This window comes from Cyprinodon tularosa, unplaced genomic scaffold (assembly GCF_016077235.1).
Source record: "Cyprinodon tularosa strain WSP-4 unplaced genomic scaffold, ASM1607723v1 ctg99, whole genome shotgun sequence".
Classification (NCBI taxonomy): Eukaryota; Metazoa; Chordata; class Actinopteri; order Cyprinodontiformes; family Cyprinodontidae; genus Cyprinodon; species Cyprinodon tularosa.
Genome location: NW_024039773.1, coordinates 18,086 through 39,091, shown reverse-complemented (window position 1 = coordinate 39,091; position 21,006 = coordinate 18,086). Strand labels below are relative to the sequence as shown.

At 38.1% G+C, this 21,006-nt stretch overlaps 1 protein-coding gene across 1 annotated transcript in view; it reads right to left on the bottom strand.

Moving 5' to 3' along the window:
• Positions 1–2,032: 2,032 nt before the first annotated feature.
• The window catches only part of LOC119777206 (formin-like protein 13), a 35,570-nt gene continuing 16,596 nt past the window's right edge, over positions 2,033–21,006 (bottom strand). Inside the window, exons 5-7 of the mRNA XM_038276012.1 lie at positions 20,154–20,251; positions 15,655–15,738; positions 2,033–3,528 (exon numbers count right to left, since the gene is read on the bottom strand). Of these exons, the coding sequence (XP_038131940.1) occupies positions 3,427–3,528; positions 15,655–15,738; positions 20,154–20,251 (284 nt within the window). The 3' untranslated portion in view covers positions 2,033–3,426. The remainder of the gene's footprint in view (positions 3,529–15,654; positions 15,739–20,153; positions 20,252–21,006) is intronic.

The window sequence follows — 21,006 nt, the reverse complement described above, 5'->3', positions numbered from 1 at the left end:
TAACTGAGGATATATATCTTGCTTGAGAAATAAACAGCTGGAGTTACATGATTTACATGAGTTATTATCTCTGATGCTGCTAACCCAACAGCAAATGGCAGAAGAAATCACACTCTCCACAACATGCTTGTAGAAGATCTTGTCACAAAGACTTAAGCACCAAAGTTTCTTCAGGAAGTACGGTCTTACCCAGGGGCATACAATGTGTGGCTCCTGAGCCGCAAGTGGCCCTTTGGATCCTCCACCATGACTCTCAATAGAGGGGGAAAAAAGATAAATAAGCCAACTAATGGTTTTGAACGTTTTATGGTATTATACCCGTCTTAGAAGCTCTAACTGGTTTCTTAAAGAACATTTGAAATTATGTTTCATAATACAGTGACAGTAAAAGTACCAGAAATATGTTTAAAGGTGTCAGGAATCCAGTTTTTATGGGTTGTTTCTGTGTTTCCTTTTTTCCACAATCAGGTGGTGCCCCGTCCTCATTGGGTCTCCCTGCACACCTGCAGCTCATTGCCTCATTACCTGTGGAGTGTTCTTAAGCTGCTGACTGCAACTACCTCGACGCCAGAGTGTTTGCCAATACTGGGTACTTTAGCCATGCTTAGTTTAGCAGAGTCTAACCTGAGTTTTTGTTTTGCCAGTTTTGGCTGCTCTAGCCAGGCTGAGTTTTGCTGAGTCAAGCTGAGTTCTTGTCAACCTGAGTTTTTACATTGTTTTTGTCTTTGCCTCTCGTTAGGAAGTCATCCTGTAAACTGGATTTTTCGGACCTTCTCTCCCTGGAAGGATCAACAGAGCTTCAAGCTGAGCTGGGGTTACAAACAGGAGTTTTGGACCCACTTTCCCCAAGAGATTGTTTGTGCTTCACATTGAGAAAGGGATTCATCTCCACCAAGACCCGTTTAAGTACCGCAGGAAATCTGAGTGGCAGTCAGCTTCACCAAGGAACAACCGCAGTCTGAGTAAACCCTGTCCGCCCAACATCAAAAAAGACAATCACTGGAACATCCCACAGAGACTGGATTCTATAAAGGACACCTTTTGTTGGAAACGTGAGTCTGCTACCTATTCCTCCTCTTCAAAACCAAGAATCTAATTTCCCACTGAGCCTGAACTAAGCGCAGTGTCTTCCCCTCACCTTTCAGTTCCGGTTGAGCAGTGTTCGAAGCAGCATTGGACTCATGTCATTATTCTAATAAACCTGTGAAACTTTTCCCTCGGTCTTCTGCATTTTGGGTCAGACCTTTAATTAAATCATGACAAAAGGTCTATTTTTCTTTTTTATTTATTTATTTATTTATTTTTTACACATCAATTAATATCCTGCAGAACAAAATCCACACTTTTTATGAAACGTTTTACATTTTTCTTGGTTTTAAAACCTTAAAGTACAAAAAACTGTAGGATGTTTAAAATGGAAAAAGATTTCCTATAGCAAATATTTAACAAAAATAATTAAAAAAAATTTAAAGATCACATTATTTGCATATCTAAACAACCTCTTATTTAGCCGGACGCCGGGCAAAATGACTCTTTTGATTTAAAAGGTTGCAGACTAACCCGTCCCTGCTTGTTCAAGGCTCTAGCCTTGTGCCCATGGAGGACTTTGATTTAGTTTCTTAGACAAATCAACACCTTAACTTCTTCTCCAATAAGGCTAATAGCACTCAGCCTGTAGATGATAAAATGTTTCCTTAAATTAATCATCAAATACATTTAATGGTACACCATTAAATAATTAAATGTAAAATGAAATAAGTAAATACACCATTAAATGTTTAAATGTACCTTTTTTTTATTTAATACATGATTTAATAATGTTACATTAAAAATAACCAATTTCATTTTCCATTTAAGTATTTTATGGTAAATATTTTTTTTATCTCATGGTTCATTTAAGAAAACATAATTAAATAATGTATTAAATACATTTCATGAAACATTCTTAATTAAATTTTGTCCTCTTCAACCCTCCGTACTGAAAGTGCTGTTTATATTAAAATATATGCTGTAAGAGCTTTTTTTCTTTACATTTGTATTTATCCGATTCTTTCTAAATGTTTCTGCAGACGGTTTTATTCCTGCCTTTGGAATTAGGCTATACCCTCTAGACTAACATGCCGCATACGCAGTGTAAATTAGTCTGGCTGTCCAGCCTCTACTTCCACTGGCCAGAATCTCATTTGAAGAATGTAAAATATCTCTTTAAATGTCATGATCACAAAATGATGTGGAATCAGTGTGGCCCTTCTTTCTTTTAGTTAATAACTCTGCACTAGAAAAACGATCTAGAAATAAGTAAAAATATCTTAAATTACAGTAAGTGCATTTACCCTTAACTTGAGTAGATAAATGAGATAGTTTGCCAATGGAATGAGTATTTTTGCTCTTAAAATAAGATAATTAGATAATATGCACTTGAAATAAGACAATACAATTGTGCTTTCTTACTTTAAGAGTAAATTGTCTTGTTCCATTGGCAAAAGGTCTCTTTTACCTCCCCAAACCAAGAGAAAATGCACTTATTTTAAGAAAAAAATGACTTAGGCTATCTAGATTTCAATTTTTTTCCAGTGTGCTTCTGAGAATTAGAAAAAAACTCAAGCCTTTTCTTTTTGTAGTAGGATTTAATGTACATTAACAGGATTATTAGATGTTTACATGGTGTGTGAGGATGTCTGTTTTTAAATTTATCCACAGCGGTAAAGATTCTCCTTGCTTGACTTTTTTTTTTTCTGTTCTATATTTGACCAACTATGACATCTTGAAAAAGGCCATTAAAACTGCACAGCTCTTAAAATCCCTCCTAAGATCTTCCTGCAACAATAGTTCCTGAATGAAAGTTGCCAAAAAATCCTGATAACTTATTCACATACTAATGTGAGGCTTGTATAAAAAAAAAATAAATCTCTATTTTGTGCTATCACAATTGGTACAGGGCCCTCTATTCCATTTTTTTTTATCTTGTGCTCTCAGGATGTAAAATGACACAAAGGGAACTTAATGATCCTTTTAAAGAAACAAACAAAATAACATTTCCCTTATGATGATCCGAAATGCTAAAGAAGAAATCACAAACTCAGATGTTTTTTTGTTGTTTTTTTTCACTTAGGAGCATTTTAGGTATTTGATTTTAGGTAAAATTTTAGGAAGTCTGATTTTTTTTTTTTTTCTGTCAAGTCTAAAGTGATTTTAATAACTGACTCCAGTCCCCACCTCTGTTATACTTTGTACTAAAACAACAGATCTGGATTTGTAATTGATTATATAATCAACAACAACTCAAATTGGAGGTAATTTTATGTAAAAAAAAAAAAAAAAAACAGTTTTTAAATCAAGCATACCCACTACATTGGGATCAGAGTGTCAGTTAAATAAGCCCCATAAACCTTCTGCCTCCCTAATTTCTACTCCCACAGTTTGAACTCAAACAGTTTCAGCGTGTGCCCTTCTAAAGTCATGGAGGAAGTGACAGATCATCCCGAACAGCTCCTGGGAGTCCTGATCCGGCGGTTCTCCAAATTTAACCTTCACAGAAAACAAAAGAAAAAAAAACAAGATTACTTCCTGAAATATTCAGCTTGGCAGCAGTTACGCTTCATAAGACCTTAGGGTCTGCAAAACCAGTTTAAGAATTAATAACTACATTTACTTTCATTAATGATCTGGTGTCTGAGACGTGCATGCTCTTTTCCAAGCCCGGTTTTCTGATGTAATTACCTCATGCTCTGTCTCGGCATGCATTCGTGTTCTTGAGTGCACTCGTATAATGAGGCAGACATGTAGTACCTAATTAATACTTACCCTCTGGTGGTTAAGGGTCACCAGCAAAGGAATTTCTTAAGTCAAATTTTATCCCGAAAGGGTCAGAAGTACAAGGTGTGCTAATTGGCTTACTGAATGCTTTTGACTGCACAGACTGAACTTAAGACCTGAGCGCCTCTCACATTTATCTTACCTTTCCTGGGATTAACTTTTAAAAAATTCAAACAAACAATAACCTATAGTTAAATTATCATATAAACTCTGCTGTCCCAGAGCAGAAACATCCATTTTTATAAAAACACATATTGCATTAGCATAGCAACATTAACAAAGAGCCTTTAACCCTGCTGGGCTCATTAATCTGAGAACAGGCTTATTCATTAATATATCTATATCAGGCAGCTCTATATCAGACACATAAAACAAACTTTTGCTTCTGTAAGTTTACATTTTTGCCTTTTTATGGATTTGGAAAACACTTTGCTAATCATTAGATGTTACAAAACTAATAGAGTCCTGAGGAAAATATCTCTCTGTTCTCATTTTGCCATTTTTAGTGGAACGAATCTTTTCATTTCTAAATAGAGAAAGTGCATTTTCACTGTGTCCAATTATACATGTTTGATTTAGCACTTCTGATAGAAACAGCTACTGGTGCTTTTAGATTACCTTTGCCAAACACTATGGCAGTGATTACGGAGTAGGCCCTGAGGACAAAGCTGCATTTATTGCTGCAGGTTTGCAAATCCAGATATTAGACATGCTAGCATTAGCATTTTGTAAAGCACGTTTTGCCATAGAGCTATCACATAAGAAGAGCGTGAGGAAAACAGCAAAATTCAAATCTGTTTAAGGTTGTTTTTGACTTTTTCAAAAATCACACACTTTTACTTGCACACCTTCAGAAGGTAAGAGGCATCTCTAATAGTAGCTAACATGATGAAATCAACGCAAGTGGCCTAAGTGCAACAATTTTATTAAAGCCTCGCTCCATTTCTTATATGGAGCGTAGGCTGAAGTTCAACTGAAAAAACTGATTGCTCTCTTACATCCAGTGATGGGACTAACGGCGTTGAAAGTAACGGCGTTACTAACGCCGTTACCTTGTTTTAGTAACGAGTAATCTAACTAATTACTTTGACTGTAACTATACTGCAGTTACCATTGCAGACACCCCGTTACTGCGCGTTACTCTTACTTTTTTCATGATAGGACTCGTGCGCGCCTTGTCATGAGAGAGGGGAGGATGAGAATGGCTGATGTATAGTGAGATTCCGTCTGTCAGTTGGGTAGGTGGGTGTTTCTGCTGGTGGGTGTTAACGTACAGCACACACAGAGAGATGGAGAGTGAGGAGGACTCCAGCAGCAAAACAGTGTTTTCCAGATGGAAATACTGGTGTTACGTCGAGCTGCGTTTCCCCATCAGATATGGGTTCCCCTGCATCTCCGCACAGCGCGGCGGCACGATTCACCGCGCAAGCGACAGGAAATACGCATGCTCGCTAAAGGTGCGTAACAGTCGCCCTGTGCTCGCGCCACAGGAGAACTATGGAGAGCGTGAATGATCAAATGAAAGGGAGAAATCTGGATGGATGGATGGATGGATGGATGGATGGATGGATGGATGGATGGATGGATGGATGGATGGATGATGGAAGGATGGATGGATGGATGATGATGGATGGATGGATGGATGGATGGATGGATGGATGGATGGATGGATGGATGGATGGATGGATGGATGGATGGATGGATGGATGGATGGATGGATACTCTGCCTTTTCAACCTACTGTATTTTTTATTTTAAACATTATTTGATGGCCTCTGTGGCAGGGATGGAGATCCATATTTTATGTCACACACAGAGTATAGATCTATATAGATAGATGGATAGATAGATGTTGCAGTATCTATAACAACCCAAACACACAGGATTTCAGAATGAGACATCCCCAGTTATTAATTTCATTCACTCACCAGATCTGAACGCCCTGTTAAAAAACTTCACATGGCGTTCCCCCCTGATGTCATTTACGTTGAGTTGCAATAAATGCTAAACTGTCTGCAGGTTCTTGTCTTTGTCGTCCGCTCTATTCAGCTGGCTTTGGAAACACACGGCGAGAAGGTGGGGGCCGGGTGGTGAGGTTTACGGGGGCGAGAAACGCAAAAGTAACGCAATAGTTACTTTTACTAGTAACTAGTTACTTTTATTGTGGAGTAACTCAGTTAGTAACTCAGTTACTTTTTGGGAGAAGTAACTAGTAACTATAACTAATTACTTTTTCAAAGTAACGTGCCCAACACTGCTTACATCCACCTGCGACGCAGCCAATCAGCTTTGAACCATGCCTCCACAAAAACCGATCAGCATCCAAAGTTCATCTAAAAAGGCCTCAGATCTGCAGCATGTCTGCTTCCTACTGTGCAGGTAATGGTTTCGCTGTGTGACTTCATTTAGATGACCCCGTTTCAACCTACCTCTAGCCCCTCTTGCACCATCGTAGCTAAAACTTCATCAGTGTCATTCCTACCAGACTCTTACTGCATTCCGCGTCTCATTTCAACCGGTCCGGCAGAATACCGCCATCTTGAGCCTGCTTCTGCCAGAGGTTTTTTTCCCAGGAGGAAGTTTTCCTCTCCCTACTGTTGCTTCATGCTTGCTCATCATGGACAGGTTCTCTCAACCTGTGTTATCCAACTGGACTTCCATCTTCAGGGTCCCTAGTATCAGCTCACTCAGTCCACTGGATCTCCCCATAAAGCTCAGCACGCCGTCTCACTAACCAGCAGTCTAGTTCTTTACTCCTATTCATGCATATCTATCAAAATTAAGCGCTAATGTTTCTTGCCGTGGTCTGAGCACCAAAGGCCAAGTAATTGTATCAATAAATTTTTTCTAATTGGCTTTTCTCTTCGTGTCAGTTTTTCAGATTGAACTGTACGTTAACGTATGACGGCATTATGCTTTATACGTTTGTAAGATGAAAACCGTGGACGTTTGTACTGGGCCTTAAATGAACAGAAGGTTTTCTCTGAATAAAATGTAATTCCTAAATCTAAATATTGGGTTAAAAAGTCGTATGTAACTGGTGTATTCAGGCCTTAAAGATTCACAATGTGCATATAAGTATCTACTATGAATGTGCACTTTTGGCAGAATACCTGCTTCATATATGAAGATGTTAAAAACCGAGGCACGATCATCAAGATGACTAAAACAGTCTGTGTCATATACAAGCATTACCAGAGGAGAGATAAGGAAAGACTGCGTCTACAACAGTACTGCTTAAAAAGAGCCAGTCGGTCTACCGTTGGGCTGAGTGCCACTCTGAGCTCATTTTTCTAATATGGCCGTTGTGAAACTGCCAGACTTTATTTAGTCTTTCACAGCATTATTGAGCTTCAAATGTTATTGATCGCAGCTTGAAGAAGAAGGAAGTGGCTGAGAAGGAGTAGCATGGAGTGAAAATTAGAGTGCAAAGATACTTAAAGGAGAAGTCCTATACGGTACTCTTGTGTTTTGTATCATAGGGATGTAACAGTGTCTATAACAGGATCTACATTGTGTGAAAACCTTATAGGCCTATTTACAAAGTTACTTTGTGTCATTCTTGGAAGCTTCAAGAAATTTAAAAAATCTTAGTTTCTTTGTTTTGTTAAAGTCGTAGGGAAATCATATTTAAATGTCAAATCATTCTGGCTTAAACATGTTTATAAATGTACTCTTTATCAGATGATATTTTCCCGAAATTTTGAAAATTTGTATATATAAATAAAAAATTCTGTCTTAACGTTTTTTATTTTCGTTATCTTCTGCAGGCCAATCAGTTAGAGCTTGTGGGCGGTCTAAACTCAGGGATTCAGGAATCGGGCTTTCCTGAGTCACCCCCCACTTTTGGGACCCCTTGTCTAGCTATAGAGAGCCGTCACTAATAATAATAGATCAGGCTGGTCTTAATCACTCTTTTCAACTTGAATAACTTAAATCACCATTTGAGATCTTTTTTATATTTATTAGCCTTATCTTTTGTGGCGGGCTGCTCAGTGGGCAGCGAGTAGCACTGCTGACTTTGATTCCCGGCCTAGGGTCTTTCTGCGTGAACTTTGCATGTTCTCCCTGTGCATGCGTTGCCCTGCGATAAACTGGCACCCTGTCCAGGGTGTACCCCACTGTGGTTGATGATCCTCCCACCACCACATCGTGTTAGTATTTTCTTTTCTTGCTTTATATTATATTACAATTTATGTTTAAGTTGGTTATTTTAGACAGGTATTTTCTAATGGGTGCACACTTTAGTTAATGTCTGTCTGAATGGTTTATTTACTTTTTTTTGAGGTGCTGCTGATGCAAACCAGCTGGAGAAGGAAACCTGGAGCGTACCATTTTTGAAAGACTGATGGGGGAGACTTGTTTCAAGATATTTTCAATTAGTTTGTCACTTAAATATTCACTTATTGTTTCTGCTAAGTAAAAGATAGTTTTGCTTTGTGTTTCATAGAATGGTTAATTTTGTATTTATTGGTTCTTTTGTTATGTTGTGCCTCCCTCATTTTGTCGACTTGGGTTACTCCATCTCTTTTTAAGCAGCCTTTAGTTCTTTGTTTGCAGGTCAGTTTTTTGTTTGAGTTGGATCCTCAGTTGACCTCAGTTAAGTTGGGCCCAGATTCTGTATTTAAGTTATTTTGTATTGCTTTTGAGCCTTTGTTAACCCCTTTTTACACAATAAAATGAAAGCACTTTTTCAAATTTTGAACACCTTTTGTCCTTATTTAAGTTTGGTCCCTCACACCCACCTTTCACCTGTAGACAGCTGGAGATAGTCACCAGCACCCCTCATGACCCCGCTTGGTGTGACGGAGAATGGATGGATCTTTTCTGACACAAACATCTAATTGCAGCAAAACACAAATTTATCCATAAAGAAAGTGGGCCGATGTCTGCTCACAAAACAGCAAGAACTTATATAAACTTTTAGTTTTTTAAAGGGTACTGTATGACTTCTATGTTTAAAGCAAATTTTACTCCCCCTTAATTCTGATTTCTTCCTAAATCAGAGCCCCTCTAAATAAGTGAGGATCAGACGATTTTAAAAGCAGCTTTGTTCATTTTATGCTAATATTAACCTTCTAACTTTTCCAAAAGGGAAAACTTGATTTAATGACTGGTGATATTTGCACCATAACCCACTGGATGGTTTTTGAGCTTTGCTCTGTGATTACTTGAACTTGAAAAATCCATCGGACCTTTATGACACTGATTAAGTCCTCATAATAGATCTTCCATAATACAGAGGACATCGACACCAGCTGTCGACTCAATTAAATATGGTCTTCATCCTCAATGACACTATATATCGTTTTATTTATTCGAGTCAAAGTGTATACAAACAACCAACCAACCAAGTTGAAAGGCAGGTCTACAAACTGTCACACTATGAATTTATGCTCAAGAATAACTGTTTTGCTTTTTTGTTTGACCCTTTTTCATGTTTTACTTTGACTTTATTTTGACTTCTGTACCTTTAGCAATTATAATTCATCATAATTCAGAAAATATGAGAGCTGGTTGTCATGGAATAGAAGTGTGGCTGTTTTAATGAGGTTTTCTGGTACAGCATCTATCCTGTTGGTGAAAAGTTACACATTTACAGCCTCTCTGAATTCTTCTAACATAATAGGATGTGTTTTGTACTAGAAATATGGAGAGAAACTTGTTTCATTAATGTTGCACCAAAAAAAATAAAAGGTTTCATAATCAGAAAATTGTGAACAATGCAATGCAAAAATGTAAAACAGAAAAACTTATCTGTGAAGATTCTTAGTCATCCAGGTTATGGTCAAGTTTGAAAGATTAAATTTAGGAAACGGGACGTGAAGTTTTCTAGAAGACTTCAAGTCCAGATGCATAAACTGAAGCTTTTAAGCTTAACTGAAAAAACGTCTTAAATTAAAACTCAAAAATAGTAACTTTGCCATTTTCTCATATTTACTTTTTTTTTTTTTTTTTTACATTTTTAAAGTTTATAATTTCAGGCTTTCTTTTTTAAAATTTCTGTTTTCCAGATTGAATTTTAAGGAATTGCATTGCTTTTAAATTCCCTCTCACAGAAAGCATTCTCTTCACTCACTGCAAAAACTATCTAGAAATAAGTAAAAAATTTCTTAAATTAAGTGTATTCACCCTTAATTTGAGTAGGTAAATGAGATAGTTTGCCAGTAGAATGAGTAATTTTACTCTTAAAATTAAATATTTAGATAATATGCACTTGAAATAAGACAATGCAATTGTGTTTTCTTATTTTAAGTGTAAATTGTCTTGTTCCATTGGCAAAATGTCTTTTTTAACTCCTCAATTCAAGAACAAATGCACTTATTTTAAGAAAAAACAACTTATCTAGATTTAAGCACAACATAAACGTGTCCTCTTAACCTGCACATTGACCTAAACAATGTTGTTGCTAACGTCTATGTAGACCAATAGAAATATATCATTGCAGAGGAAAGTCCAAAAATGCTAATTTAAAAGGATGCAATTCATGAAATTCAATTTGAGAAACAGGATAAAACATAAAAAAGCTAAGTTGAAAACAAAAGATGATTTCTCAAAAAAACCATTTAAAAAAATTAAATTAGAACACAACAGATTTACTTTTAAACCTTTTTCTTTAACATTTTCATTGACAAGTCATGTTTTTCTTTACAGAACAAAAATGTTTACTTTCAAAAATAATGGAACGAAGTTTACTCCATACAAAACGAGTAACAAAACAATGTCAGAAGAAAAATCGGACATTTCGTAGTGAAACTTATTTCTCTGTTTATGCTAAACCAAGCTTTCCAGGTCCTATAAATCCCCAGTAAGCAAACAGGCATGTCTTTAAGCTCATTCAGCCACTTCTTTAACTTGTGAAAGGTTCAGTATTCTTTATAAAGGCCACCGAATAGGCTCATCCATCAGCAGATAAAGAGAGCTATAGAAGGATGCTGACGGTCCCCCTGCATCCACTTCTGTGAAACCGTTTGGAGCGGAGAGGAGACTTTCAGTGGGTGTAATAATACAATTCCCTTGCAGGCCTAAAGCTTCATCTCACACTATCATATCTCTGTGTTCAAATACAGCAGGAAGGCAGAGTGGACTCTATGATGATAGATCGTCTGTGGATATACGAAAATGATGAGAAACTTGGCACTGCCTTTTGTATTGATTGTTTTTGGTGGGTAACTCTTCAAGAAAAAGAGCCATGTCGTTTCACCAGTGAAGATGTCAGAAGTGGGACTGAGCTGTAGAAGCCTAATCGAGGGGAGGGGGTGGGGGGTTAGTGAGCAAAGAAAATGTTCTCCTTAATGGACAGAAGGATGAAAGATTACAGAGGGGGCAATGTTTCCACTAAATCTGATCTATGTGACAGAGGAGTTTGCTTTATGGGAGATTTCTTGTCCAGGCGAATGTTCAGAGGCGAGGGCTGTTCACAGACAGACTTATTGTGATATGTCCCTTTTTTCTAGATGCTGGTGCACATCAGAGAGCACTTAAGCCTGCGATGCTTCAGGGGAATTTTGAAAATGACCCTTCATTAAACACAACTATAGTGGCTTCTTCAACATACATACATTTCAAGAAACATATTGTACAAAAAATATTCTGAAAAAACGATGCCGTGAATTGGTGTTTGTCCGCATTTAGAGCGGTAACCTGATAGATTTACTCTACTAACCCACTGATCATCAACTTGTAAAGTGGTTCGATTAAGTTTTCTCAAAATATATGTTGTTTTTGGGAAGGCCTCCGAAGTTTAAGAACATTGGTAAAGAAAAAGCAACGAGAAGCTCAAATCGGGATTAGGTTATTGAATCACATTCCTAGCTTTGAAAATCTCATGGTACAAATGTAAACCAAAAATATACGGTGCAGTACCTGACCTACCAGTCCTGGCAAGGAAGCATCAATAGAAGAACCCACGCTGGGTGCTACATACTAACAGTCAGCAATGTCTGGTTTTTTTCTCATTAAAGGTGCATAATCATGTTATATGTCAATGCAAAAACAAAAAACAAACATTTGATGATGACAAAGTAAGGTTATATACACTAAGCATCCTTTTGTGAGCCTAAATAGAATTCCAGCACAGGGCGCAAATAGTAGGCATGAACAGATGTGGTGCCATCTGCTGGCAGATACACAGAACTATCACCTCGAGCTCAACCGTGCTGCAATACCTGTCTACAGCAACTCTGAAGCCAGGTTTATATTTGACATATTCACAAGGTCCTATTGGCAAAGTAACATTAAAATACTGTAGTTTTTATGTGGCACACTTTCTGCACCTCACACCAAGAAAAAAATTGTAACTAGTCTTCTCTTATTAACAAAACATGGAGGATGAGAAACTGTTCCTACTCGCAAGGGTTTGGAGAAGAAAACATCTAGAGATATCTTATGATTCAGCCCATATATTTCTCCACAATCAATAGATTTTTGAAGGATTAACTGTCAGTCTTGAACAAAAAGAGGCATTGAAAACGTTGGAAACTGCTATGTTTACTAATTCTATATTTTTTTCGGTGTTCTTAGCATGCAGATTGTTTTTCTGGGCTTTTTGGATCTATTTAAGTTTTCCTTTTGAGTTTTCAGTTACACTTTGGTTTATGTCATTCTGTGTTTTCTAGGTCATTGGTTTCATTTCCATTACATTCTAGTTGTTTCCTGATTGTATTTGAGTTCTTATGCATTTCTTATTTACTCTCTGCTGCCCCCTTGTGCCAGTCTCCTTTTCCCTAGCTCCCTTCTAGATCCTTCTATCCACACCTACTCCCAATCAGTTGATTACTCAATTCTTTGTTCTGTTTGGCATATAAACTCCTCCTCTGCAGTTACTGGTTGCAGGATTCTCTTCATTCCTTCATTCCATCCCAAACCTATGTATTTCTCTTTGTTCTGGTTCCTATGTTCCTAAATTATTAATTTCTGGATTTATGTTTCTGTTGCCACCACTCCTATACATATATATCAAATTAAATCTGCAACAAACCACCTCAACTTCCATCTCTTCAGTTCGGTCCTCTACAAACCTCCACACAACCAGAGACTGTTTGAAGGCGTTTTTTAGCAGCACAAAGTCTCTCCCAGCACTGAATGGTGGACTATGCTAAAAACATAGCGCTATATAACAATAACCATCCAAATGGCAAACAGTCTGACAGTGTGTCAAAGCGACATACACTCACCGGCCACTTTATTAGGTACCCCATGCTAGTAACGGGTTGGACCCCCTTTTGCCTTCAGAACTGCCTCAATTCTTGGTGGCATAGATTCAACAAGGTGCTGGAAGCATTCCTCAGGGAGATTGGTCCATATTGACATGATGGCATCACACAGTTGCCGCAGATTTGTCAGCTGCACATCCATGATGCGAATCTCCCGTTCCACCACATCCCAAAGATGCTCTATTGGATTGAGATCTGGTGACTGTGGAGGCCATTCGAGTACAGTGAACTCATTGTCATGTTCAAGAAACCAGTCTGAGATGATTCCAGCTTTATGACATGGCGCATTATCCTGCTGAAAGTAGCCATCAGAAGTTGGGTACATTGTGGTCATAAAGGGATGGACATGGTCAGCAACAATACTCAGGTAGGCTGTGGCGTTGCAACGATGCTCAATTGGTACCAAGGGGCCCAAAGAGTGCCAAGAAAATATTCCCCACACCATGACACCACCACCACCAGCCTGAACCGTTGATACAAGGCAGGATGGATCCATGCTTTCATGTTGTAGACGCCAAATTCTGACCTTAACATCCGAATGTCGCAGCAGAAATTGAGACTCATCAGACCAGGCAACGTTTTTCCAATCTTCCATTGTCCAATTTCCATGAGCTTGTGCAAATTGTAGCCTTAGTTTCCTGTTCTTAGCTGAAAGGAGTGGCACCCGGTGTGGTCTTCTGCTGCTGTAGCCCATCTGCCTCAAAGTTCGACGTACTGTGCGTTCAGAGATGCTCTTCTGCCCACCTTGGTTGTAACGGGTGGTTATTTGAGTCACTGTTGCCCTTCTATCAGCTCCAACCAGTCTGGCCATTCTCCTCTGACCTCTGGCATCAACAAGGCATTTCCGCCCACAGAACTGCCGCTCACTGGATGTTTTTTCTTTTTCGGACCATTCTCTGTAAACCCTAGAGATGGTTGTGCGTGAAAATCCCAGTAGATCAGCAGTTTCTGAAATACTCAGACCAGCCCTTCTGGCACCAACAATCATGCCACGTTCAAAGTCACTCAAATCACCTTTCTTCCCCATACTGATGCTCGGTTTGAACTGCAGGAGATTGTCTTGACCATGTCTACATGCCTAAATGCACTGAGTTGCCGCCATGTGATTGGCTGCTTAGAAATTTATTGTTAACGAGCAGTTGGACAGGTGTACCTAATAAAGTGGCCGGTGAGTGTACCCTGTCTTTTAGAGATAGTTTTAGGATAAGTTTTTAACATAATTTATCCATCCTTTTCTTTTTTTTATTCAATAACCTAGGTTCTAGTTTTGTTAAATCTTCTAAAGATGTATATTTTCATAGTGTGTAAGAAAACTTGAGTTTCTGTTTATTCAGTATTTTATATAGCTCGAAAAATAAGTTGTTAAAATATTGTTGCACTATTTGTTTAAATATAGCATATTGTAACAAAAAATATGTAGGTGCTTATATAAAATGGAAAGATCAAAACTGATGTTTCTTTTAAAAAAAGTCTTATTTAGATTATCAACTATATAATTAATCGATAACTTGCATCCGTACTGTAAACATTGAACATCATAATCACATCTGCATTAACATACTCAAATGCAGTCTCTTGATTCACAATGGAGCTCTTTTAAATTCCCAAAATCATCAGTCTGCTCTCTGGACCTTGAATTTTGTGCATCTACAACCGCTTCTTGCTTGCTGTTCTTTGTCTATTATATAGCATGGCTAGTGCTAGCAGTTTACTGCTAAAAACAATCCAATGATTTGATTTCAGACTTGGGGTAGGGGTGTATATCACAAACATCATGGCGATTCGATTATTTTCAATACTCTAGAATACGATTTGATTTGATTAATTGGTATATATATATATTTTTTACCTTACAAGCTAGAAAATGTTTCAATTTTTAAATAAATAAATTAAAGCTGTAATATCGTTATGTATTTTATTTGAGAAATAACAGCAAATAACAAAAGTAGCAAAGTTGTACTCCACCTAGGCCTATGAAAACCTCATTTACTGAAAAATAATAATGCCTCTAAGATTCTGAAAGGCCTTGCATAAAAAAATACGGCAAGCAGAGAGAGGGTAGTGGCTAAAGGAAGTGAGGTAGGAGGCCAAAATAGGTTTAGCGCCTCCCCAGCACTGGAGTCAGAATTACGTCCAGGAGCAAATGGATAAAAATAGACCAGAGGAGAAAATAAACATGAACCGATACACTTGCAGACATGTCGATGCATCGGATCGTCGGCTGTTGGATCGATGCATCAATACAAAACGATCATTATTTACAACCCTACTAGGGGGATGGTACAAATCCATTCACATCTATGCTTTTTTACTACTTTTTTCCCCTTAGTAGCAGAAAAATCACATTAAAAAGCATAACAGTAATGCTTGTTATGTGATAAAAAATTAAAAATGTTTCTCTATACTTACTTTTTTTTTTCTCTATATACTTTTGCTGATTTTTTTATATGATTGTGGACACCTGATGTCACAACTTTAACCTTCTCTTCTTAAAATGTATTTGCATCAGGGAGATGAGGTGACATATAATTGAAAAGGGCAATCTAGACACGGCCAGACAGGGATTGGGAGCATCCATCTCTGAAACTTTTCAAAATAGATTGAAATAATAACTCAGGGATTACCAGTATGACAGAGTAGAGCTTCTTCATCTCGTCGCAGGTCTTCGTCAGCGACTCGAGCTGCGCGTTGTACTTCTCAATTACCGTCTGCAATAAAGTGAGGAGCAGAAAGAGCTTCAGTTTTTTTTAAAACACAAAACACACACACCTCTAGCCTCGTGAGACCATCCTGATCTCGCGAACCTTCAAGGTTTCACTCGCTAATCAGTCTGGAGACTCTCTGTTAAAGAAAATTTGGAGCCGTTCACCAAACGAACGTCCAATCAGCGTTGGCTTTGAGGCGGGTTGAGGTGTGACGCAACGAGAAGCGACCACAGTTAAGTCTAAAGAACATGGCGGCTTCAGCCGATGAAACTAGCGTTAGCGTGGCTATCGAGCAAGTTTTATCGGAATTACAGAGTATTTCTTCACTGAAAGAAGAGCAAAACACTGCTCTGGAGGCTTTTCTCAGAGGAAAAGATGTTTTTGCTCTTCTTCCGACTGGTTTCAGCAAGAGTAGCCTGGCTGTTAGTACGTCATATGCTTCGTTGATCTGATTGGTTTATTTGGCCCGTCTATCACCAACATAGGCCAATCAGCTAACCAGTATTTTCGCCTCTTCCCAAAATTACTTAAACGGAAGGTTTCCAGATGGATATGCGGAGCAAATCCATCTGGCGGAGTCAGGTTAGCCCACCTCTTTGTTTGGTAAAAATAGACCTGAAAAAAAGAGCAGAAATTAGATCATAAATATATATATTTTTTTTTTAAGATTCTGGTTTTGTAAAAAAATGACAAAAACTTGAAAAATAGTAGATGAGATTTTAATTTTAAGAGGCAATTGTGGATAATTAAAGCACTGAACATCATATCCAATAAGGATAAACAACATATCTGCAGGTATATAATTATTACCAGCAGCTATTAGACTTTATAAACACCACTGATTCCAACAACCTCAAAAAGTTGTTACATTCATGCTGACTCCGCACAGTTTCTACCTTAGTCAGTTAAATAGCATGCCGCTGTCATTTTGAACATCTCTGATTGTAATGATCTTGGTTCTGTTGGTTTTCTCTAAGTTTACAGTTTCATGTTTTTCCATGTTTTCTTTTCTAGCTTTGATGTGTTCTGGATTTATTTTAGTTTCTTAGGTTTTTCATCGCTTGTCCTCTGTTGCCCCCTTGTGTTTTCTTTTCCTTTGGCTTCCTCGTCAGCTCTACTCACACCTGCTCCTTATCAGCTCGTTAGTCCTGCCTTTGTTCAGTCAGCCATAAATACACTCCCTGTTCGGTCCACATTTTTAAGTTGGATTTTTGGATTACTGTTTGGCTGCCTGTCACCCTTAATTAAACCTTAAAGGATCTCACCCCTGCCTCTCAGCTTCTGCTTTTGGGTCCTCACAAAAACTTTAAAACCAAATCTTGACACTGATGTTGCTGCTTTTTTCCAATATTCATTACTGTAAAAATGTCCATAACTGTATTTTGGTTATTTATTCTCCAGGTGCATGGTTATATATTGTTAAAACCCTTTAAAGGTGTCATGATCTGGCCTGTTTGCTCTCCTTTAATTAGTCATTCCTTTCACCTGTCGTTTTCCCTCCCTGCCTCAATTATAATTTATTCCTCTCACCTGTGTCCTCTAGTTTATATTCAGTTCAGCCTGAGCGTTCAGTGCCAGATCATTGCTTGTCTTGCTGTCAGTCTTTCTGTTCAGTTTTATTTGGTTCATGTCCTGGATCCTAGCTGCCAGTGGAGAGAGGGTTTTAGTGTTTGTCTCCTCTCCTGATTGTCCACTGTTCCTCCCCCGCGGAGTCCTCTGGGTTTTTGGCTCATTTTTGGGGGAGGTTCAGTTTTTATCCAATAAGCCTGGCTCCAGGGAGGAGACCAGTTTAAAGTCCTGCTTCAAGTTCTGGTTCCACGTCCTGTCTCGGCTACCCTCTTCCACTGAGCCTGCCTGTCTGCACCTGGTCCTGTCTGCTCCTGTGCGGGACATCTTGGTCATGCTTCCAGTAATATTGGGCGGTGACATCACCCCCCCACCCCCCACCCCACCCCCCGCCTGCAGTGTCCGCGAGCCACAGCTCCACTTTTGTTTTGTTTTATTTATTTAATAAACGTTTTGAACTTTCCTACTGACTGTCTCGCCTTGAATACTGGGTCCATCTGTCCTTGGTTCCTGAAAAAAGTAGAGTATTTTATTGTTTATCTTTTAACTCTTCATTAATATGTTATTCCTTTACATTTCTATAAGGTCCACATTTGTGTGACAATTTTTTCTTTCATATTTTTGCTGCTGTAAACACCAGAATTTCCCCATTGTGGAACAATAAAGGGATTTTCTATTATATTCTCGCCCAAAGTTGGTTAGTTTTAAGCATATCTGTGTCCATCCAAAAGAATAAAACAAATATACATTTCAATTTAGTTGCTGCAGTTGTTTCAGAGGTGTTCAAGGGGTTGGGACATACATACAATCAGTAAATATTGGGTATAAGCAATATTGGTAACATTCATTGCAGATATCAGCACTTTTTTTTACATTGGGGCTTCCCTAAAAAAAGCTTTTTGAGGATTTGTTTGATGCTCAAACACAAAAATAATCAATGAAGAGGCAGCGTGGAAGGAAAAAAAATTATGTTGGAAATTCTGGACAAAATAAATATATTGTGACAACAGAAAGGGGGGGGGATGTGGTATCACATAGCAATTTTATATAAATTTATCACAATGGAGGCATTTTCTATCAAATGAAAAAATAAAGGAAAAACCTTGTCTGCTGTTTAGCCTACATACACAGAATAAAATATAAGATGCAAGCGGGAAAGATGCAAATTAACATCATTATGATACATTACTAAAGCTGTCTGCTTAGCATAAAACACATGGAAACAGGACTAGGGATGTTTTTTTTTTCTGATGTATGGTTTCAGACAGCAGGTCTAGTCTGCTCCCACATGACTGAAGCAGCCAGTAATACTTAAGTTTGTTTTTGTCTCTCTGTAGAAATTATTCAAAGGAGTTTTAAAGATTCACCAGAAACCTTCCTGTCTGCTTTGATGGCCATAGAGAGTTGTGCTGGTGACAAAATTAGACTTGTTTTCTCTTTTAAAGAAAATAATTCACAACTGTTTTCTAAAATGGGATCGTTTGCCGCATCTTTTTTCCAATTTTGAATAACAAAGTTTAGCTGATCTATTTTAATTCCTGAATAGATCATTATATTCTGTTGTTGTCTGGCTCTAAGACCACAACAAATGAAAGCAAAGGAAAGCAATGCATGGGATAACTTAATATTACGTGAGCAAGGGAGTGTTGGCCTAGTGGGTTAGATAGGGTGACCAAACGTCTGTATTTCACGTCCTGTCCCGGGCGTCCTGGTTTTTTTTAAAAAAAGTTAGGAAATGTTCTGTTCTGTTGCGCATGGCGCTGCGTGTGACGTAATCCCTGAGTCGCGTCAGTGCGGGCAGCCCTGTTCTTAATCAGAATATAGATTGCATGGCTGTCAGTACGCAAACAACATGCCAAAGCGCAAATGTATAGTTACCGTCGATTTACAAAAGAGTTTTCCTGCTTTCAGAGCGGTTCGAGACACATTGGATGCCTTGTGCACAGTGTGCAAAGCAGGCACATATGTCTTGGTGTCCAATGGAGGTGCAAGGGATCTGAAAATCCACCTGGACTCCGAAAATAAAGATAGTCTATTGATATGTTTGTTCGTTTTTGGTACATTTTGTGTTATTTTTTCTACACAAGAGGTATTTTTTGTTAATTAGCTCATTTGTTAATTTATTTTTTACCAATAGCCGACATTATTTCGTTTATTGCTGAGGCTGAGTATCATGTGTTATTGGGAGTTGAGAGTTATTGTTAACTTTTATTGTTAAGTGAGGGATGTTTAGATGAGACATTATTTCTTTCATTGTGCTATTCATTCATTACAGGAATTGTTAAGCAAAGAACTCATGCTCTTCCTCAACACTGAAGTCCCTGAGCAGACGCTGAATGCGCACTTTCGTCTGGTTTGGTCTGCCGCGGTTTCCGTAGACTCATGAACGCGCTTTTAGGAAATCCTATACACTACTGTTTATGCTCTAAAAACATTCTAAATGACTTTGTTTAGAGTAAATTCTGGACGCTACCCACTCAGGACACTTGGAATACATTGGACGAGCAGTATGGAGGAATATTGACACGTTTTTTGTGGACGTTTATGGACCTTTCTGCCTCGGGCGCCATAGACCTCCATTATTTGAATGTCAGCAGACAGCAAGAAGCCTCCCAGATCTCCAGATGCATTTGAGATATCAAAAAAGTACTCCAGAGTGTTGTTCAGCATGGGGGTGAGTAGAAAATGAAGGCTAATCATGTTTTGGGTGTACTATTCCTTTAACCCCCCACTGCTCCCCATTGCAGAGTGAATTCCCCCATTGTGGGACAGTAAAGGGATTTACATTTACACCAATATCAAAAAGGAATGTTTTTTCTGCCTATTAAGTGTGGAGAGATGTAATTCTTCACCTTAAGATCTTTAGAGAAGTGTGGGTGATGAGCTCCAATGTCTCTCTTCTTAATGGTTTTTCTGTATTGAATAACTTTCTGGACTTCATTCTTCAGTACTGTGAAAAGACAATCATACAACAGGAACAATATTACCTGAGACACTGTGGACCTCAGATAAAAAATGTCTGTTTTAATAAAGTATACTGAAAATGCATTGAGATCTAGAAGGCTAAGCAAACGTTCTATCAAATCCCTTCTACTACAGCAGTATACTGTAAGCCAGGGGTGCCCAACCAGTCGATCGCGATCTACCAGTCGACCGCGGGCGTAGTTTCAGTGGATCCGTGCCCAGCTCGAGGAGGCAGGTGCAGACTACACTGATCTGCTGATGCACACAGACTTTAGGTGCAGATTCCTCAAAAGATTTTTGGAACTTTTGCCCGAAATTAAAGAGTTTCTGAAACAGTCCACAACCCATTCTGCTGTATGTTACATCTTCACATCCACATAGTTTGTTCTCAGTATTTTCCTTTTTTTATCTGTTTTCCTGTTGAATTTTAATCCATCTGCCAGTTTCAATGCCAAGAAGTTTATCATTCTGAAATAGTGGACTTCCCTTCTCCTTCTTCCTACTTTGAAGGGATCTTAGACAGATTTTATTTGTCATTTTGTTTATACAAGTGTAAAACAAAAAGAAATTTAGTTTGGAACAGCTCTCTTGACAATTTCATCTTTTTTAAAAGTGCAGCCTTGAAAAGTAGTTAAAAAAAAAAAATAAAAAAAAAAAAAAATAAAAAAAAAAAAAAAATATATATATATATATATATATATATATATATATATATATATATATATATATATATGTATATAT